The 21,348-nt window shown below is 42.0% G+C and overlaps 1 protein-coding gene across 12 annotated transcripts in view; it reads right to left on the bottom strand.

The window, feature by feature from the left end:
* Synrg (synergin gamma) overlaps positions 1-19,513 on the bottom strand; it is an 82,157-nt gene extending 62,644 nt beyond the window's left edge. For 6 of the 12 annotated variants that reach the window (XM_027426424.1, XM_027426429.1, XM_027426426.1 and 3 more), the window contains exons 1-6: positions 19,414-19,499; positions 10,465-10,505; positions 6,670-6,791; positions 4,020-4,150; positions 1,726-1,831; positions 1,002-1,113 (exon numbers count right to left, since the gene is read on the bottom strand). In XM_027426424.1, the coding sequence (XP_027282225.1) occupies positions 1,002-1,113; positions 1,726-1,831; positions 4,020-4,150; positions 6,670-6,791; positions 10,465-10,505; positions 19,414-19,484 (583 nt within the window). In that variant the 5' untranslated portion in view covers positions 19,485-19,499. Of the gene's footprint in view, positions 1-1,001; positions 1,114-1,725; positions 1,832-4,019; positions 4,151-6,669; positions 6,792-7,722; positions 7,793-10,464; positions 10,506-14,231; positions 14,291-19,413 lie in introns of those variants that run through there. The other 6 variants (XM_027426425.2, XM_027426431.2, XM_027426433.2 and 3 more) reach the window with 4 other exon arrangements.
* Between the last annotated feature and the right edge of the window lie 1,835 nt (positions 19,514-21,348).

Raw genomic sequence — 21,348 nt, 5'->3', positions numbered from 1 at the left:
CTTGGTGGATACAACACACAGACACACATAAATAAAAATAAATACTTAAAAAAAGGAATTGGCCAGGTGGTGGTGGCGCACACCTTAATTTTTTTTTCCTGATTCTAACTTATAAGAGATACTAAGGCACAAGGATTTAAGATAAAATTTGATGTATTTTCTAGCAGAATATAGTACTTTTTGATTTGATGAATGATTTATAAAAATGGTTTGTCCATTAATAGTATAATATTATTTAAATTAGCTGATAACAAAATGTGAAAATATTTAATTTCAAAGAGATGAGAAAACATTTTGCAAACAATTTCAATTACTAAGTATTTAAAATGACAACAAAACATAAAAAACCCACCCTCTTCTTTACCCTGCTTCTCTAAAAGGCAATTTTATTTGATTACCTCATGATTAAAAACTACAAAGAAATTTACTGAAGAAACTGAGCTTTCCTAAGCAGTATTATAGCCATGACTATTTAAAAATGGGACATTTTGGGAATTTCTAAATTTTGTCATATGAACAACGAAACCTGGCCTAGCTCATAAGAATACACATTCATAATAAAGAAGATAGACTAGTAAACTCACTACATTTCTTTGAGTCAACAGACTTCCTTTTTTCTTTTGTTAAGTCAGGGTCTCTCCTGGCAGACCAGACTGGCTTCAAACACAGAGAGCCTCCTACTTCGGCCTCAAGAATACTGGGATTAAAGGCGGGCGCCACCACCACTGTGCACAAGACTTTCCTAATATCAGTACACTCACTATACAAATTTTCTGGGGAGTTATTAAAGTGATGGTAAGTAGAGGACTAAGGACTTTAACCTCCAGCTTAGCTGTTAACTGGGTCAGATACCTTTCATTTTAAAATGTTCAAATCTGAATTAAGCTTGAAGGAAAAACTCAGCACTGACCTTCACATACAGAGACCAACTGAATATGGGGAGATGATCAACCAACTTCCAAGAAAAGACTTTTTTGTGTGTTTCTTAAAATGAAAACTACCTGGTTTCTTGGGGTGTGATGCTGGAGTAGGGTGCATCTTAGCATCTCTGGAAAATCCATCTAAGTTTCCTTTTATGGCTTCCAAAGCATCGTCTCTGTTCTTCTCTCCTGTCTGCAAGATAGAAACCTGTGTTTAGTTTTTCCCTTGTCTTCCACGCTCTTCCCTTCTCAAACTAACACACAGAGACCTATTTCTGATATCCTTTTCTCTTTGTTTTTTATTTTTGAGACAAGGTTTTAGAGTTTACTGTGTCCCAGACTGGCCTCAAACCCACAGCCATTCTCTTGCTTTTGACTCTCAAGTGCGAGAATACAGGAAAGGCTTTAGTACAATATTCTCACTATTACTTCTGACATTCTACAGAATATAATAACTTTAAAAGGTTCATTCTCAAATACTATAGGACAGGGCTATGAGAAGCTAAATGTTTTATGAGGAACCTGACAAATACACTTCCTACCATCCTATTATGACCAATGCTTCCCAAGAAAAAGATTACCAGCATGGTGGTTAAAAAAGAGAGTTGAGAAGACAATGGCTGATTCCTGTTTTCCCCAACAATATCACATCTATCTGTATAGACAAAGAAAAACCCTTCCCTTTAGGCCTGGGGTAAACCATGATGTAAAGAAATCCACTGCAGCCTCAGCTTGGGCTGGTGCCTGTGTGAGAGGAGGCATGTGCAGGGCACACATGCATGCTAGGTGGGCGTGCATACATCACCTTGGGTTTCACGCTACTCAAAAGTCTGAGCTTTTGTTTTTGCTCTTCAAACTGACGTCTTTTCCTTTCTTCCTCTAAGAGTTTTTGTTGCTGTTCAAATCGTTTTCTGAAGGGAAAACAATTATATCAACATTCAGCTTCAAGTAGTAATGGTTCCATTCAGACTTTTACTATCAGCTTCAGCAATACCCACTTGCAGTTCTAAAATGATAATCTTCATTCTTAATTATATGTAATTCTCTTACAACAATCTGTTTCTTCTGAATACTAGCTCTAAAATATTTTAAATGAATCTATAGAATGATTCACTTAATTTTACATGTATGTTTTTGTTTCTTACTGAACTTGCAAGACAAAGAAAGGTTTTGTTTGTTTGTCTGTTTTCTTGGTGGTGGTAGAGCTGAGTATGAAACCCGGGGCCAGACAGCATCCTAAAATTGAGATAGTTGCATGTGTAAAGAGGGAAATCCACCTCTAGGTGGAGACATGCCTTTGTCCCCTCCCTGAAAGGTTAACCCAATGGGGCAAGGCCAAGGATCTGGCTAGGGAACCACCCCAGGTAGGCAGGTTCACCTTAGGAAAGAACCCCTCAGTTGGTTATCTAACACCAAATGGTCAACCTTGAAATTATACACCTACAAGTAAAATAATATGGGCTAAGTAGGTTGTACTTAAGAGGCCATAGATTTGAGAGAGAGAGAGAACAAGGGGAGGGAATATATGGGAAGACTTCAAGGGAGGAAAGGAAGGGGTGGGTAGTGTAAATATATATATAGGATTTTTCAAGACAGGGTTTCTCTGTGTAGTTTTGTAGACCAGGCTGGCCTCGAATTCACAGAGATCCTCCTGCCTCTGCCTCCTGAATTCTGGGATTAAAGGTATGTGCCATCACTGCTCAGCTGTGTAATTATATTTAATTTTAAAATATTTTCTAATTATCAATTTAAAAAATGCCTTTCGTTCCCAGAATCCCTTCACCCTGGTACAGTCCCTATGTGGTAGCCACTTTGCTGGGACCTGACTCACAAAAGTGTAATTATTTCTTTTTCTTCTTTTCTGTTCCTTTTTTCTTTTCTTTCTTTTTTTTCCCTTCTGGATGCTGGCCAGAGCCTAAGTGTGCTCTTAAACTCCTAATGCTTGGGACTTCCTAACTCTGTTCTAAGGTTCCCTAGCTCTGCCATGTGGCTGACCTTCCTATCCTCCCCTTTTAGGCAGCTGTGAGAGTTACAGTTTTCCTGCCCTGGAGTTTTCCTTTTAAGCTAATAAACTGCCCATAAGCGTCTGTCTGAATCTGTTCTTTGTCCTCAAATTCCTTTTGTGTCCATTCTTAAATTGTATTATCAATGAGACTAAGAGACCCAAGAGGGGACCTGATCCCCAAGATACCATATGATGGCTCCTCTGGGACTCCATGAATCTCCAGTTTTATTTCTTTCCTGTTTTTAATTCTTTAATTGGCAGAGAACACGAACCCTACTCCACCCCTAGATTTCCAGCAGTAGAGGAAACAGTCTTGGTACGCTGAGCAGTCACGAATACCAGGGAGGCAGATGAACATAAAAAGCATGCTTTGTTCTGCATATAAGAAAGTAAAATGCAGGCTCTGTGGCACAGCACTTGCCTAGCAGCTAGTGCTGTACCATCAAACAGCAGCAGCAACAACAACCAATTTAGGAAGCTGGGTGTAGAAGCGAGAACCTATAATCCCAGCATTTGGGAGGCTTGGGCACAAAGACTGCAAATTCAAAGCCACCCTGGGCCTTTTTTGTTACTCTGACTCCAGAAATCAAAACAACAAAAAAGACAAAAAACCAACCAAATATACAGGGAATTCGTTTGGGAAGGAAGGCCAGTCTCCAGGAGCAAGAGCCATGCTCTGAGGAGCAGGGGGCCAGCCAGACAACTAAGTTTGTTGGTAACTTTGTAACCTGTGCTGACAAACCGCTTCATTTCAGGTTCCTCTTAGAACAGAAAGTATTTTATTCTGTATTTTTGTTTTGTTTTGTCTGAGACAGACTCTTGTTATATTGCCCCCCCTGGCTTTAAATTCACACTACTTCTATCTCAGCCTCCCAAGAGGTTGGGCTTATAAATTAAGTGCCAGGCTACTCAGTTAGCTCTAAACTTCTTACAAAAGTATTTAAAGGTCCCTGTCTCAAAATGAGCCAACAAACAAACCCGTTTTTAAAGTGTCCTAAAGACAATGTATCTTTTTCAGCTTCAAAGTGCAGAACATTTGATAATCTATAGAATAGCTGCAACTGTGCTATCCCTGGATCCTGGGCATCTCTTACTGTTGCTCTTCAGCAAACTGCTTCTGCATGTCTGGAGTGTATTGTGGGCCTGGAGGACGCATGCCCAGAAATGGTGGCTGCCCCAGGAAAGGCATGCCTGCTGCTGGCATTGGTCCCATTGGTATTCCTGCCTAGAAGAAACAACAGGCAACAGATTAAATAATATATGGGTTTTCTTTTTAATTATTAACAAACTTTGCAAAAGTTATTTCATAGCATTTTTACTAGTAAGATATATAATACATTCTTATTAAATTAAATACTAATTTAATTTAGTATTAAAGATTAAAGCAACATAGGCTGCATATTCCTGTTAGTGTCAGAGGACACCACTGGTGTAAACTCCCTCATGTTTCATGGAAACACAGGGTTACATGCCAGTGTGCTCAGAAGTACACATGCTTTGAGGAAAGGTGTCATAGCATATGTATGCATCTCTTTTCCCAGTATCAGTGAAGACCCTGGCATATGGTAGTCATTCCACTCGTAAGACTGAACTTGATCCTCAGATTTATAACATAATAAAAATCTGGAGGTGGAGAAATGAATCAGCAGTTAAGAGCACTTGCTGCTCTTACAGAGGACCAGGGTTTGATTCCCAGGAGCTACATAGTATCTTGAACTACCTGTAACTCTATGGGATTGGATAAACTCTTCTGACCTTGATTGGCTCCAGGCACACACATGGTCCAAAAATATAAAAGCAGGCAAAACATTCATACATATAAAATAAATAAAACCTAACAAAAGATAATATTTTAATATTCATATCAAGTCATAATAGCCTAAACTTTTACAAGCAACATAGATTTAATCAACAGTAAATTACTCTCAATACAATAATATACACTTAGCTGAAGCATCCAGAAATAAGAATCCCTCAGCACAATATCCACTCACAAGTTCTAACATTAAACTTAGAGTAACAATTACGGCAATTATTCCCTGAGTAGAAGTTTCTCCGGACAGCTTCCCTTCTGAACTGTGGCAGCTCCTGAAGCCTACTAGAGACCACTGTTTCTACTGTCTTGGAAGTGGGAACACTTGCTCCCGATAGCATCATCAACAACCCAGAAGATGTCTCAGCTATCACTTCGCATTTATTTTCATTTCCCTTTCTTTCTAGGATTCCAACAGTACACCTATTAGGTCTTCTCTCATATCATCGAACTCTCTTACACACTTCTTTTTCTGGTGTGTGTGTGTGTGTGTGTGCGCGCACATGCACACATGCGCTCATGTACCTGGGTGAGCATGCAGATGGAGGCCCAGGTTGATGCCTAGAACAATCCTCAATTACTTTTCCACCTATTTATTGAGGCATGGTCTCTCATTCAAACCCAGTGCTCACTGATACAGCTAGTTTTCCTAGCTGGCTTGTTCTGGGGATCCTCTGTCTCCACCATGTAGGCCTAGTTTTATATGCAGGGCACCATGCCTACTGGGCATATTTAAATGAGCTTCTGAGGTCCAAATATCACCCTCATTCTTGCCATCAAGCACTTTCGTTGCTAAGCCAGCTCCATAGCTCCTCTCACACATTCTCTTCTTATTTCGTCTTCAACTAAAACAGCTTCTTCTGACCTCTCAAACTCACTAATTCTTTCCTTAGCCATTTCTAACTCCAGTTAAACCACCCATACAAGTCTTCTGGTTAGTATATTTTTTTCAATTCTAAAATTGCTTAAATCTACTGTGTCACTTTTTATAATTTTGAGTTCCCTACCAAGGTTTTTCTACTTCAGCTTTTAATTCTTAGTTCATAAAAAATATAGTTCCAGAAAGAAATAAAGAACATATAGCTCCATTGTCTATTCTACTAATTCCAATAACTCACATTTATTTTGAACAGTTACTGTGGTGGTTTGAATAAGAATGGCCCCCATAGGCTCATATATTTGCATGCTTAGTCCCCAGTTGGTGGAACTATTTGGGAAGGATTAGGAGGTATGGCCTTGTTGGAAGAGGTGTGTCATAGGGATGGGCTTTGATTCTTCAAGACCCAGCACCATTCCCAGTTAGCTTTTTTTCTTTGCCTCTCATTTGTGGATAAGGATGTGACCTATCAGATACTGCTCCAGTGCCTCGCCTGCCTGCCTGCCTGCCTTCCTGCCTGCTGCCTGCTCCCCACCATGATCATCATGGACTCACCTTCTGAAGCTGTAAGCCCCTAATAAACTCTGTCTTTTATAAGTTGCCTTCGTCACAGTGTTTTATCACAGCAATAGAAAAGAAACTGAGACAGTCACTTGCTTGTGTGAGTCTTTGAGTTTGAACTGCACTGTAGCATACACCTATAATTCCACCTATTCCGAAGGCCAAAGCAAAGGAAAAAAAACCCAGATATAATAAAACTCCATAATTCTGGGCAGTGATGGTGTACAACTTTAATTCTAGCACCTGTGAGCACAGACAGGCAGATTTCTTGAGTTCGAGGCCAGCCTGGTCTACAGAGTGAGTTATAGGACAGGCAGAGCTACATAGAGACCCTGCCTTGAAAAGTAGATAGATGATAGATAGATAGATAAAACTTCATAAGATGCAAATTATTTCTAAACATAACACTGAGCTCTTAAAGCCACAGCTCTTGACATACAGATGCCTAACAGCAAACAAGAACTTTATAAACAATCAACTAAGAAGCAAGTACCTGCATTGCAATGGGTCCTTGGGACATTTGAGAGCTGTAATTCATTCCCATCATGCTTTGCATATTGGGCTGCATGACAGAGACCATAGGAAATCCTTGCTGCTGCATTGGCATGAGGCCTGCTGGAAAACACCAAGACTTTATTAAAATCAACATGTTCTAAGGTTTATTTCCTTGAAACCACAACACCCAGAGGACTTGCTAATTGAAAAGTTGCACAGTACAATGGAGAATGCATACAGTCCTGATGAGACAGGCTTGAATGAGAATTCCATCATCTATTTAGCTATGTGATCTTGGGCAAGCTATAGAATTCCATCTGTTAAGTCAGTGGTTCTCAACTTGTGGGTCCAGACCCCTTTGGGGGGATGGGAACTACCCTTTCACAGGGGTTAGCTAAAACCATCAGAAAACACAGATATTCACATTAGGATTCATAACAGTACCAAAATTACAGTTATGAAGCAGCAACAAAATTAATTTTAGGGTTGGGTCACCACAACACGAGGAATGGTATTATATGGTCTGTAGAAAGTGAAAGTAATAATACTGGCTCTGCAGGACTTGAAATGTGGATATGAAATTAATGACTTGGCCTAAATACAGTATTCAGTTTTCACTGTGGGCCCCAGCTGATTCCTGCCGCCTGGTATTCATAAACTTGTATCATTTCTTCCCATGTTAAACTCGTACAGCTAACAGGATACTGTGGTGATAACTCCCAGCCTAGTTCTTTTTGAGACAAGATCTGATATGACTGAAGGGCTAGCCTGATCTTCCTGCCTCCATCTCCCAAAGCTGTAATCACAGGTGCGTGCCACCACACCTTGGCTCCTAAGGCTAGTCATTAGCTTCCTTCCTGCTTTCTTAAACTATGTGTTCTAGGGGAAGCCACTGCTGCATCACAGGAAGCACATGTGGAGATCTGGGGCCTCCTCTAAACAGGCAGCATGAGTCTGCCACCTTGAATGAGCCATCTTGGAAGCAGATCTTTCCACTCCATAAAACCTTCAGATGACTGCAGTTCTGCCTGATGGATTTACTGCAACTCACAAGATGCTCTGAGCCAGAACCACCCAGCAAAGCTGCTCTCAGATTCCTGATTCATAGGCACACTGCAAAATAACAAAAAGCTTATTTTGTAAAGTTCTGGGGTCCTCTATTATATAACACTTAAAATTATGAACTCTGGAAGCCAAATGAATGCACTATGTACTACCCATGGTACCTTGAGTCTTTGCTCACTCTGCACGCTTGTATGTTTGTATGCTTTTATGTCTGTCTCTGGGACTCTCTCTCTAGAACTCACTGTATAGCCAGGCTGGCCTCTAACTTCTTGAGTGCTGGAGTTGCAGCACTCCTGGTTTTTCTTAACTTTGTTCTGCAACTTCACTTCTCATCTGCAAAGCCATTTAATGCTTTTTATGTCAAAGAAATGTTATTCTTCTTCCCCTCTCTCACATGAACATTTACACAGAACAGTCATTGCTGTGTGAAGCATACGTGACACAAGGACAGGAAAACCATGGGGAAAGTACCATGTACACTGGTATCTCTAAAACTTCCCCAGAGAAATAGTCCCAAGAGCAGAGATGAACAAATGCATAGCCCTTTGGGGTTTAGAAACAGTAACTGTCTACCATATATAAGGAACAGTTCCATATGGCTTGTTCATAACAGTGAATAAAAATATAGCTTGAACACAAATTACACTCTAACTTTGCATTTAACCACACCCTGCAATCTCATTGCTTCCAGCAGGCATGTCCAACCTGTGGGCTGCATGCAGCTGATATGAGGACAGTCATAAATGCAGCCCAATACAAAATCAATAGCTTACCTAACACCACAGGAACAATTTTTTTAATCACTAAAAGCAACAAAACACCCCTCCAAAACAATTCAAAATTTCAGGGACTGGAGAGGATGGCTCATCAGTTAAGAGCACGTGCTGCTCTTGACAGAGGACCTGGGTTCAATTCCCAGCACCCACATGGTGGCTCACAACCACCTGTAACTCCAGTTCCAGGGAAAATGACAATTCTTTTGACCTTCATGGGCTCCAACACATATGTGGTACACAAGTATACATTCACATGCATTTGCGTGCACATACATACACACAATGTTTGAAAAAAATCCTGATTCTAGAATTAAAAATTATCAGGCCATCCTTGAGATCTTTTTCTGGTTCACTTTCTTTGTTCCGTATGTGGATTTTTACCTCAAAAAGTAAAAAGATGCCAAGCAACGAACCATACATGACAGTAAACACAACTCTGTGGACACAGTACCTTAGACCATTTGATGTAAATCTAGGACACCTGAGCAAAGCTAGCTTAGGAAACATATACACAGGCACACAATGAAAAGAATACAACTGACCCTTGGAAAATTGGCCTGAACTCAACCTCTCCCACTGATAGGAGAAAAAGTCAGAGTGAGCTAATTCCCACCTGCTCTAAGCGCCCTTTATCTTTCCTCTCTCCTGGTGACCTAGGAGTTTCTGTTTCCCCAGTGAGTCCACCATAGCCAACCAGCACTGGCTTTGTGAGAAGGGACACTTTTCAATAGCAGATGGAGGCTGAGGGGAATAGAGGGGGAGCTGATGAAACGGCAGAAGGGAGCAGAAAGAAGCAAGACAAGTATAGGTAAATTCTTCCCTCGATTCTTGTCTATAGCAGAATGGGTCAAAATTTTATCTCCCAACTCCGGGTGCCTTCAAGGTATGGCTAGAATTGATACTGGTGGGCTCCAGTTCTACAGACAAGAACTGTCTACTGAATAGAGACATTTCCAGGGATAAAACTGAGACTCAAATCCTTTTATTTTTATTTTTTTATTGAGATAGGGTCTTGCTATATATATAGTCCAGACTGGTTCAAATTCACAACCCAGCCTCAGTCTCTCAATTGCTAGAATTATAGGCATATGCTCCCATAGCTGGCTGAGACAAACTTTCCTTCCTTCTTCCTTCCTTCCTTCTTTTCTTCTCCCCCCTTTCTCTATCTCTCAGTCTCTCTGTCTCTGTCTCTGTTTCTCTCTCCCTCCCCGAGCCCCTCCAAGGCCTCACTATGTACCCTGGCTGGCCTCAAATTTAAGAGACTGGCTTACCTCCACTTCCCAAGTCCTGGGATTAAAGATGTTCCTTAGCACTAGCTTGAGACTTGAAGACTTTTAAATCAGGATATCAGATCTCTTTTATGTGCATCATTATAGTAAGACCATGACACACAGGAAAAGCACATACAAGATACTAAAGAGGTTTGTTTATTCACTCAACAAATATCACATGGAATCTACCACACAAGTAGGCAGGGTGCTGGAGACACTGGGAAGCACAAGGTAACAGCTCCTGCCCTCTGACACAAAGAAGGCGGAAGAAGACCAAATAGGAAGACATGGGAATTAAAGCTTGTTTCAGTGTCATCACTTGTCCTTAATATTCGTGCCCTGAAAAGTTTTCCTTTATCTCTGAGGTTAAATAATAACCTACTGATATAATGGACAAGTAAGTTTGGGAAACATGAGGAGTGATCCTTTCACTCCCCAAATCAAGCATTTTTAAAAGAAATTTTGGGAGAAGGTGTCATACAGAGTTAAGACTATAGGATAAATTTACTTCATTGGACAGCAATATAATTTATCTTTTACTTATCCATTTAATTCAGAAACAGGGGGTGACAACTTCAGTGTGGGACTGAGGATGTGGGTTAGGGGCAGAGTGCTACCCAGAGTGTGTGAGACCCTGGGTTCCATTCCAGTACTGACAGAGAAATGTAAGCTTTTACGTACCTTGAGGGGGTCTCATCCCACCTGCAACAGGAAACATGAAGCTGAAACAGGAATACAAATACATTAGTATATAAGATTTCAGACATGAATGAAAGAACCAGATAGAGCCCGCTATCAGGTCAGCAGTACAATGCTGATTTCTTAGTATATTTAAAAATTTTTATGTGCGTTCTTTGCCTGCATGCTTGCCTTTTCATTGCACAAGTGCAATACACATAGACCCAGAAGAGGGTATTGGATCCCCTAGAACTGGAGTTTAGTTGTGAGTTGCCACGTGCATGCTGGGAACTAAATCCGGGTTCTTTGCAAGAGCAGCAAATGTTCTTAACTGCTGAGTCATTTTTCTAGCCCCCGGAATTATTAATATTAATAAATACAAAATTTCAGTCAGGTGGTGGTGGCGCATGCCTTTAATCCCAGCACTCGGGAGGCAGAAGCAGGTGGATCTCTGTGAGTTTGAGGCTGGCCTGGTCTACAGAGCAAGTGCCAGGACAGCCAGAGCTACAAAGAGAAACCCTGTCTCAAAAAGCCAAAAGATAAAATAAAATAAAATAAAAATAAAGACTACATTTCCTATGATATGAAGTTTCAGCTTGCTAATGTGGAGGGAACTTTTTTTGGAGGGGTAAAATAGAAAACAGAAGGCCATGACACTATTCCTGGCTCTGTCACCTTGTGACCTCCCTGGATTCAAAATTCTCCATCCATGAAATGAGAGGGCTGGATTCATGTCCATTCAGGGAACATTTAATGAGCATCTACTATATGGAAGGACTGAAACAGCTTGCAATCTTGAATGCACAGGTGCAGGCAAATAATTACACAGCAGGGGAAGTGTACTATTTTAAGCAAGATAACAAATACTAAGAGCTCAGAAGTGCAAGGTTAATTTTTAGGCTATACCTTGGGAGGATCTGCAGAATTGGCTTTAAGCTTGCCAATTCTGGGAAGGGAAGAAGAGTTGTACAATATACACTTTTGGCAAAAGTTCTGAGGTTGGAGATGCAGGACATCAATCAAGATGATCTGTGGGGACTGAAGAGATGGCTCCGCGGTTAGGAGCACTGACTGCTCTTTCAGAGGACCAGGATTCAATTTCCAGCACCCACATGGTGGCTAAAAACTGTAACTCCAAGATCTGACACCCTCACACAGATAAACATGCAGGCAAACACCAATGTATATAAAATAAGAAAAAATAAATCATTAAAAAAGATGATCTGTGGCTAAATATATGGTTTAAAACAACAAGATTGCCAGAGTGCAACTCAGGGGTAGGACACTAGCATAGCCTATGCAAGGCCTTGGGCTCAGTCCCCAACGGAGGAAGTAAGTAAGTAAGGATGGATGGATGGATCTTAAGTCTTGTGATGCATACCTTTTCTCCCAGCAGTTGAGAGGTGGAGAGTTCAAGGCAAGCCAAGGCTACACAGTGAGATATCTCAAAAAAAAGGAAGAAATATATATATTTCTTTTTATTCTTTAAATAGGGTAGGGTCTCACAGGTCTCATGTTATAGCCTAGGTTAGCCTAGAACTATGTAGTCCAGGTTGGCCTTGAACTCACAACAATCCTCCTGCCTCCATCTCCTCAGTGTTAGAACTACAAGCATGAGCCACTATGCCCAGCTATAGGTCTTTTTTTTTTTAAAGATTTTATTTATTTATTATGTATACAACATCCTGCTTCTGTGTATATCTGCACACCAGCAGAGGGCACCAGATCTCATAGCAGATGGTTGTGAGCCACCATGTGGCTGCTGGGAATTGAACTCAGGACCTCTGGAAGAGCAGTTGGCGCTCTTAACCTCTGAGCCATCTCTCCAGCCCCACAGCTGGTCTTTAAAATGTTTATTTTTTATTTTGAAAATTCTGTCAGAAGCTGGTATGTATATATAATATATATGCACAATATATGTAATATATATTATGCATATATTATATGTGTATGTATATATGTATTGCAAAATGTTACCATTTGAATAATTTCAAGTATACAATTCAGTGATAATGAGGACATCACAATGTTTAAACCATTACTACCACTGTCCATGTCCTGAATTTTTCCTTCAGCACAAACAGAAACTCTGGTGCCATTAACGATAAACCACCACACCCCAGCCCCACTATTCTACTTTTTATCACTTGTAAATTTATCTATTCCAAGTCTAAGTATTAACTAGAACCAGGAATATCTGGATTATTTCACTTAGGTAAACTTGCTCCAGGTTCATCCACACTATAGCATGCATTAACTTCTCAGTCCCTCCCACAACTTTGATCCAACTCAATGTGCACAGCATACTGTTTATCTTCCCATCTCTACATGGATGCTTGGGTTCCTTCTACCTTTTGGCTGATGTGAACAATACTGCTATAAACACTGCTGTGTGAGTGAGTGTCTGAGTCATCCTTCCTTTCTTTTTTATATGTACCCATCAGTGAAACTGCTAGGTCATATAATTCTGTTTCCCATGGTGACTGTACCAGTTCACATTCCTAGCAGCAATGCACAGGACTCTGTTTTCACATCCCACACAACACCTGTGTGTGTGTGTGTGTGTGTGTGTGTGTGTGTGTGTGTGTGTGTGTAGTATACAGGTCTCTTGCCTGCATGTATGTCTAGGCACTACATGCACACCTGGTGCCTGCAAAGACAAGAGGAGGGAGTTTGATTCTCTGGAAAGCTAGAGTCACAGATGATTGTGAACCATCATGTGAGTCCTGGGAATCAAACATCATACCTTTGGAAATGCTGCCAGTACTCTTTACCACAGACCCATCTGTCTGTCCCATATATACATTATATAAACACAGTTACCCAAAAGGACATGAAGTGGTATGTCACTGTGGTTTGGATATGGCCTTTCTGCCATCAGACATTTTGAGAGGCAGAACAACATGTCACAAAGTGTACTTTTGGGAGGTTACTTTAATGACAGCATATGGAAAGACTTGAAGTAAAAAGAACTGGCCAAGAAACTACCACAATGTTCCTAATGAGTGATTTAAAAAGAGTGATAAATAAGGTAGGAGGGATGGAAAGGAAGTAGACAAAAGACATTAAGGAAGACTCAAGAGAACTTGGTAGCTGCCAGGGTGTGGGACAGCAGTGGGAAGGTAGAGAACGCTGAAGGGGATGCTGAGCTGGGACCACTGCAAGGACATGGGAGCCCGGTGTATAGGCCTGGGGGGAAAGGTGCTGGGGAAGAGACCTCGAGGAGCAACCCACTAGGCAGTTAGAAACTCCAGCTGTGGGAGGGGCGCACACCTTTAATCCCAGTACTCAAGAGGCAGAGGCAGGCGGATCTCTCTGAGATCTGAGAACTCTGTGAGTTCTTGAGGACAGCCTGGTCGACAGAGCAAAGTTCCAGTACAGCCAGAGCGACAAGAGAAACCCTGTCTTGGAGAAAGAGCTAGAAAAATCCAGCGATCCAGATAATCCTTTAAATAAAGATTTTTTTTTTAAAAAAAAAGCACAAAATGCATAACATAAGCAAGGAAGTAGGCACAAGTATCAAGGTGACACCACGGGCAACCTTGGAGTCTTACACAGGAAACTGAGGAGAGTGGACACTGAGAGGCAAGGGAGCAGCTCAGAACTAAGGACAGAGTTCAAGAAAGTAGCTGCCAGCTGTCTACTGCTGCAGCAAAGCCTGTACAGATGAAGATTAAGAAAAAAGCCGGTGCCTTGGGATTGATGGTCTTGCGGTGAAAAGAAGCATCGGCAGGGAGAAAGGTCTGGGAGGATGGACACAAGATCCTTACCGCCTGGAAAACAAGGTTCTTGAAGGAATGGGACCAAGGATCATGTGGGATCTGCTTTGAGGAACTACTAGTCCATTTGCTGAGGCTGGAAAGAGGACAAAATCAAGACTTTTTTTTAATTAAAATAAATCACTTTATGTGTAGGGGTGTTTTGGGCTGCATGTATGTCTACACAATACAAGCAAGCAGTGCCCACAAAGGCCAGAAGAGGGTGTCAAATCCTGTACACTGGCCTTACAACTGTTTACAAGCCAACATGCGGGTGCCAGGAATCAAACCTGAGTCTTCTGCAAGAGCAGCTAGTGCTGATAACTACTGCACCAACTCTCCAGACCAAGAAAGGAAAACTCTTGACTGGGAAAGTCTCTCAATTTCAGAATCAAAGACTTGAGAGTTTCTGTATAACTTAGGGAGCACCCGGGAACTCTATGTCAAATTCAGGAGCCTTTGCATTTTTGTTTTGTTTTACTACACTGGTCCTCCCACTTCCAGGAAGAAGTCTGAAAATCAACTTTAGAGTTCATGGTTCTAAAGCAGTTTAGTGTTTTATTTTGTTTTGTTTCCTTTTAACTGAAAGGTGGTTTATCATTCTAAACGTCCTTGGACATCCATCTGGCTTTATGTTACTTACGGCTTCTGTAGAGGGGCTGGGTTACTGAGTGACTCTTGCTGCTAACCAGCAGGCCTCAAGAGTGAGCACTCTTTCTTAATGGTATATAAGAGGCAATAATAGCTGAGCTGTGTGTTAACTGGTTTGCATCTGTCTGTTAAGATGGAACTTCTAGGCACTAGGGATCCTTCTGTCTCATCTCCTGAGTAACTAGGACTATAGATGTTTGCCGCCATGCTAGGCTCTTGCACTAGATGAGATGTTTGTGTTAAAGGAATGCTCTGGTCATCATGTCTGGTCTTCACTCACACACCAAGATGGGTAAACTTAGTAGAAAGGATGCAGATAAGTAGTCAACCCATCAAGACCTTGCAAACCTGCCATAAAAATTCGAATCACCAGTATGGCAGAGCAGCTCAGTAAAAACTTTGAGTAAATTGTATTCTCTTTTATCCAGTTTCAGTCCTCCTATTACCCTACCTGTCTACTTTCCCCTCTGTCAAGTGAGGACAGAGGACCCAACGTTTGTCAATGTCCCCACTAAGGTGACCACAGAGACAAGATAGAGGATGTATCACAGGGTGGGAGAGACGGTTAGTAAGCTGCTCTTGTGGAAGACCTTGGGCTCATTTCCCAGGACCCACATGGTGGCTCACAGTCACCTATAACTACATTTCCAGGGGATTTGTCACCTTCTTTTGACCTCTGGGGGCACCAGGTATGTGTGTGGTACACACATATAGGCAAAAATCCACACACATTAATAAATCTAAAAAATGATTTTAAAAGAATACATATTATAAATAAAAGCTACTTGAAAAATTAAGCACACGTAACAACAATGCAGCTATATTGATAAACATGACCTATTCTAGTAAAAATTTAACAATCCAAAGTTGCTTAGTGACTCCTGTATTTTTATGACTGAAATATTTAGATAACTAGACTAAAGTATTTTTCTTTTCATGTGTGATTCTGTGTGTGGATACCTGAGGAGGCCAGAAGAGGGCATCAGATCCCCTGAAGCAGAAGTTATAGGCAGTTATAAGCCTCCTCCCCCATGTGAGCCCTGGGAATAAAATTCAGGTCTTCTGGAAGAGCAACAAGTGCTCACAACATAGCCATGTCTCCAGCCCCCTAACATTCTTCTTCATTACATAGTGTGTGTGTGTGTGTGTGTGTGTGTGTGTGTGTGTGTGTGTGTGTGTGTGTCTCGAGGGGCGGGTGTTCATGTGAAGGTCAACTCTGGGGAGTCAGTCCTTGTACCATGGGATTGAACTGAGGTCATGAGGCTTGGCAGCAAGCCCCAATCCCACCCCCAGCCAGGCCCTGACAACTAATTTTAAGAGTGGCTAGACAAGCAGTTAAGTAAAGTGCTAATATGACAGCAAAGCTTGAGGGAAGGACAGGAATGGGGTGGGGTATAGGGAGTGAATGACAGCAAAGCTTCCAAGAATTTGACTTGAAGGGACAAACACTACCTGAGCTGCCAAGTCTTCGACCTGGAGCTCTGCTTGTTATGAGCCTTTGCTACCAACCCACACTTGCTACCAGCTTTCATGTCTCAGTCCTGGACTCTTAAATACAGTCTTCTCAATGGGTCTTCTAAGTTCTGGTTTCTAAGACATCTAATACAGCACTGGTGAAAGGCATCTGTAGGGGAAGCTGTAGCCACGCCTTCTTAGGGGCTGGCTACAAGAGTACCTGAGGGCTTGTGAGGGCGTGGTCAGAGTGAGTAGGGGGACTGCGTTTTCGGTTTCTCTTTGCTTCTTGCTGTACAGACTACCACCGGCTGGCTGGTTCGCTCTGTAAGTAAGGCTTTTCCCTATTAAATACCCTTATATTTCTACCTGACTCCGTATTGGTAATTACCTACTATAGGCATCTTCTAATGGCCATTCAGTAAAGAGCCTGTCAGAAGATGCACGGCTGTACAGCTGGGCTTAAAAGGGCATGATTCCTCTGGAAGTCAGAGTTCACCTTAGTTTACCCTCATGGCCTTCTCTGATTTGGCAAACCTTTCCTTCCATCTCATGAAACTCTTCTTTGCATCCAATAGCAGCCTATCTGGCAATGCAGATGTGTTTGTTGCTCCTATAGTGCTTGCTACCCCCCACCCCCCCAATCCTCACACGACAATCTCCATTCCTTTTTCTTCCTCCCGCCTTGCTGGGTGCAGCTGAAAATCAGCTTCACTACCGCCCATTTTGGAGGAATCCACAAATATTTATATTAAAAAAATATGCCAGAATAGGCAAGAAAGTGCAGAAGATGGAGACACAAAGCACTCACAAAGCTGATGAGAGAGCAGGGAGACAAAGGGCACTAAGGTTACTTGTGCACGACCTGACCACTGAGTCTTTTGAACCCATTAGAACATCAAGAATAATAATGCTTAGCTCAGTGTGGTGTCACCCACAATCCCAGCACCAGTGAGATTGAGGTAGACACAAGTTTGATGTTACCCTAGGCTCTATGTTGAGTTCAAGACCAGCCTGAATTAAATTAACAAGACACTGTCTCAAAAACAAAGAACATTTTCAAAATAGTACTTTACACACACACACACACACACACACACACACACACACACACACACACACACACAGAGGCATTTAATGACCACAAGCAGGGTCACTAGACTCATCCAGATTTTTTCAACTCTGCTGCTTTACTTGGTCAAAAGCAAATTTTGTCATTTGTATGTCTTATGTATTCACTCTAGAAGAGTCCAGCATATTGGTCAAAAGCCATTGTTGCAAGTGGCTGCCTTTGACTAGCCTTTTAGAAAACTAAGTAGCTAAAAGAAAGCACTCAAGAAATAGTATCTAAGGCAGAAGAAAGGCTACAAAATCAGTTCTAGTTTGTAATTTTTTCCAACTGAAAGCTGAGATCGAGAGTGTGCTACTTTTTGTTTTTGTTTAAGTATACTATGCTACTATGTTAGTTTCTTATCAGATAACTTTAGCCCTTAGCATTGCTTTCCCCAAACCAAAATACTCCTGAGTATACAGTTTTTTTCAGCCTAAGAAAGTATCTAATAAATGTAACAACACATGCCTTTCAAAGGACCATTGTAACCACTTTTCTCTCCCCTATTTGGTACCTGTTGGGTTGGCTCGGACACATTTGTTGTCCTTGTTCTTTTCCCTAAAACAGGATCTCAGGGTGCTCAGGATGACCTTAAACTCTCCGTGTAGCTAAGGATGTCTTTGGACTCCTGAGTCTCTTGCCTGCACTCCTTAGAGCTGGTGTCATAGGTGTGTACTAGCACACCTGGTTAGACCAGTGATGTTAAAGTACTATAAACCAGACCCAGGGGCGCACTTAACTTTCTGTATCTGTGGTTCTTCCTTTTCTTTTCTTTTTTAAATAAAAAAAAACAAAACAAAAACATTTGCGCCTAAAATATACAATTCTTTCAAAATCCCTAGAACTGGTCCCACTATTAATCATACATTTGATTAGACTAATGCCATTTAGGAACATTTTAGGAATTGTCATCATGTATATATTCATATTCTGCAGGCAAAAACGATTTATACTAAGAACTAACGAAAAACCCTAATGAAACGGTAACAAAAACAAAGGAGGAAGCAAAACAAAGATATGGAGGAAGCGGAAAGCCCAGTCACATACAGTTGAGTTTATTCAAGTGACTGCTATTTCCTAGCGCACATGTGTGTATGTATATCACATATATGCACTTGTAAGAGGTGGTAACTTTAAAGTCTTTTACACGTTTGGAGTGTAAGTGACTCCAAAATTAAAATACACGTGGAAAAAAAAAACCCTCCAAACACTTTGATTTCCAAAGATAACTTGGGATATTTAAAAATGAAAAGCTAATTTTACCTCGGAATGTGTGTGCTGTATATGCAAGCTAATTAAACAAACTTAGACTGAGTCATGTCATGATAGAAATGGGATGCAGACTTTCTGGATCAAACATTTCGCTAAATAATAATAAACTTAAGTTACAAATGCCCCTTTGCCATTTTGGATACAGGAAGCACAGACTAATAATTATCTGAACTATAACAAAGGGCAGATTTTTTTTTTTCAAGAGCTCAATAAAGTCTGGAAGCTTTTGTTGTAAGAAGAGCATACCGCATTTGCTCGGCGAATTCTTTGTTTCAAAACGTCGTTTTAAAAAGGAGACAGACAAGTGCTGAGTTAATCTACAAGACAAGCTCTATCTCAAGACAATTACTAATTCAAAGGTTTTCAGATTTTCCTATTTGTACGTGAAGAAAAAGGACAGGACAGGACGCTTTATGAAAGACAATAATACTCTACAGGCACTCTCAAAACGGTTCCTCCAGCTTTGTGACCAGATTGTCACAGCCTTCGTCCCAACAGTAAGTAGCTCAAGCCCAGAAAGCCTGGCAGGGAAACACCGGCTCTCGAGGCCCCGCGACAGGTGCGGCGGCGGCGCCTGCACAGGAGCGCACACCCCGCGGGTCCCCAGGACGCCTGCGCCCCGCAACCGCCGCCCCTGAGCCCGGCCCCACCTGCCCATCCCGCCGACCAACCTGCGGGTCCCGTGCCCCGCCCGCCCCGCCGACCCACCTGCCTGCCCCGCCGGGCCCCGCGCCCGCCCCCCGCGCGCCGCTGGCTCCGGCTCCCGGCCGCAGCGCCATCTTGCTCGGGCCGCCGCCGTGCCAGCAGCTGTCAGCCGAAGACAGGCACTTCCGGGGCAGACACCGCCCCACCAAGCCGGGGCCGATGACGGGGCGGGGCCGAGCGTCCACGTGACTCCAGAGCCCTCGGGCACGAGCGGCGCGCCCCGGCGGCATGCTGCGGAATTCAAGCACTGTGGGCTTCTTGGCACTGCTGCTGGGGACGGCCGGAGTCCCTTTGCAAATGCAGGTCTACATCGGTGCAGAATTAAGACCTGATTTTTGAACTGGGTGACGGAACACAGGAGCTCTGGATCCTGACGGCCTTTTGACGGCTTTACAGCTGTTTTCCCTGGCACCCTTTTCAGCATCTATCAAGATGCAAGAGCACACACATAAACCCAATACACATGAAGGGGACATCCGCCAAGGTGCACTACTCTCCTGTTTGATTCTGTCATTGTGTCATGTAGTGTTTTCCCTTTCCTGGCAAGGTGCAATAAGCACAGTTATGCTGAACCTATGCAGGGTATGTTTTTACCTTGACACCTTAGCTCCTAATCAAGCTACCTAGAAGTAAAATTTGTTGAGAATAAACTTTGTCAAGTTCTTAGATAACAGATTAATTACAATCAGTCCCTGCCATGGCTTGCCTTACAGCTTTCACTGACAAATTATAATAGGTTATTAGTTACTAGACATAAACCACCAGACAGGAATTTTATGTGCATTTAAAAGTCTGGTGTCCCTATAAGTTATTACTGCTATTTTACAAATGAGAAAAATCAATCTTGAAAGTTCATGTAATAATGTGCCCAGATCTCAGAGCTATGAGCACCAAGACCAGGATTCAAACCCAGGCCAGTCTGACTCCAAAGTCCTTGCTCCTTTACCTAGGACTGGGAGATGTGGGCCCTCTTTTCTTCTTTTTAATGTTTGGTCTTGACTCTCACTGTTTTCAGTCTTATTCTTCCTTGGACAAAGCTAACATTTATGTAGCAGAGTCCTGACTAATATACAGGAGTTTAAGTTCATCAGTGACCCTTTATAAACCATGCTGATACACGTTTTGTAGCTACTGTATGGATTAGGAGGTTGCTTAGTGGAGAATAAAGAGCAAATAAGGAAGTAGATTAGGGATTGTCAAGGTGATCCCTTAGCATCCCTATCTGCAGCCTTCCATGACATGCCCCATCTGAGATGCCCCATCTGAGTTAGTTCTGCTGGGGATACTTCAGGATCATGGCCTTATACCACCCAAGGCGTTCCTGTACTTCATCACTGCCATTAATTGAAAGAATGGTGCTGCTAGCAAGCCCTGTGTTCCAAAAAACAAACAAAACAAACAAAAAACCCATAAACTTAGTGTTGAAGGACTATTTGTTGTGAGTTTACAAAGCTTCAGACACAGAGCTACTTTAAATCTTAAAACACAGGAGAAACTGAAGCTCTAAGAAACTAAAGAATACAGCAGGCAAACATTTCCAACATTTTACCCACTTTAGGAGACACACTGACTTGGAGATCTGCAAGAATAAAAAACTATGTACTTTTATTCTTACTCCCTGGAGCAGTCAATCTATTTAAATAAATTTTGATAAAAAGAAATCTTTGTCCCATATATTCAAGTTAGTCTCCTCTCATGTCTGCATTCTCAGTAGTCAATGGGTTGAAACAGGAGGATTGCTGTGAGGTCTAGGCCAGTCTAGGCGACAGAGATCCCTTTTCAAAACACACATTAAAAAAGTCTCTTGTGCTGATTTTAGAATGAAGCATCAACTACAGAGAGTAAACAGGTTGAATTCAGACACTGGCGGTCATCTGCATTGCAGTTCTGTGGCAGCACGGACCCTGTGCAATTCTAGGTACCAGTTCTCAGTGCTTC

This window comes from Cricetulus griseus, chromosome 7 (genome assembly GCF_003668045.3).
Source record: "Cricetulus griseus strain 17A/GY chromosome 7, alternate assembly CriGri-PICRH-1.0, whole genome shotgun sequence".
Lineage (NCBI taxonomy): Eukaryota > Metazoa > Chordata > Mammalia > Rodentia > Cricetidae > Cricetulus > Cricetulus griseus.
This window is presented reverse-complemented; position numbering and strand designations above follow the sequence as displayed.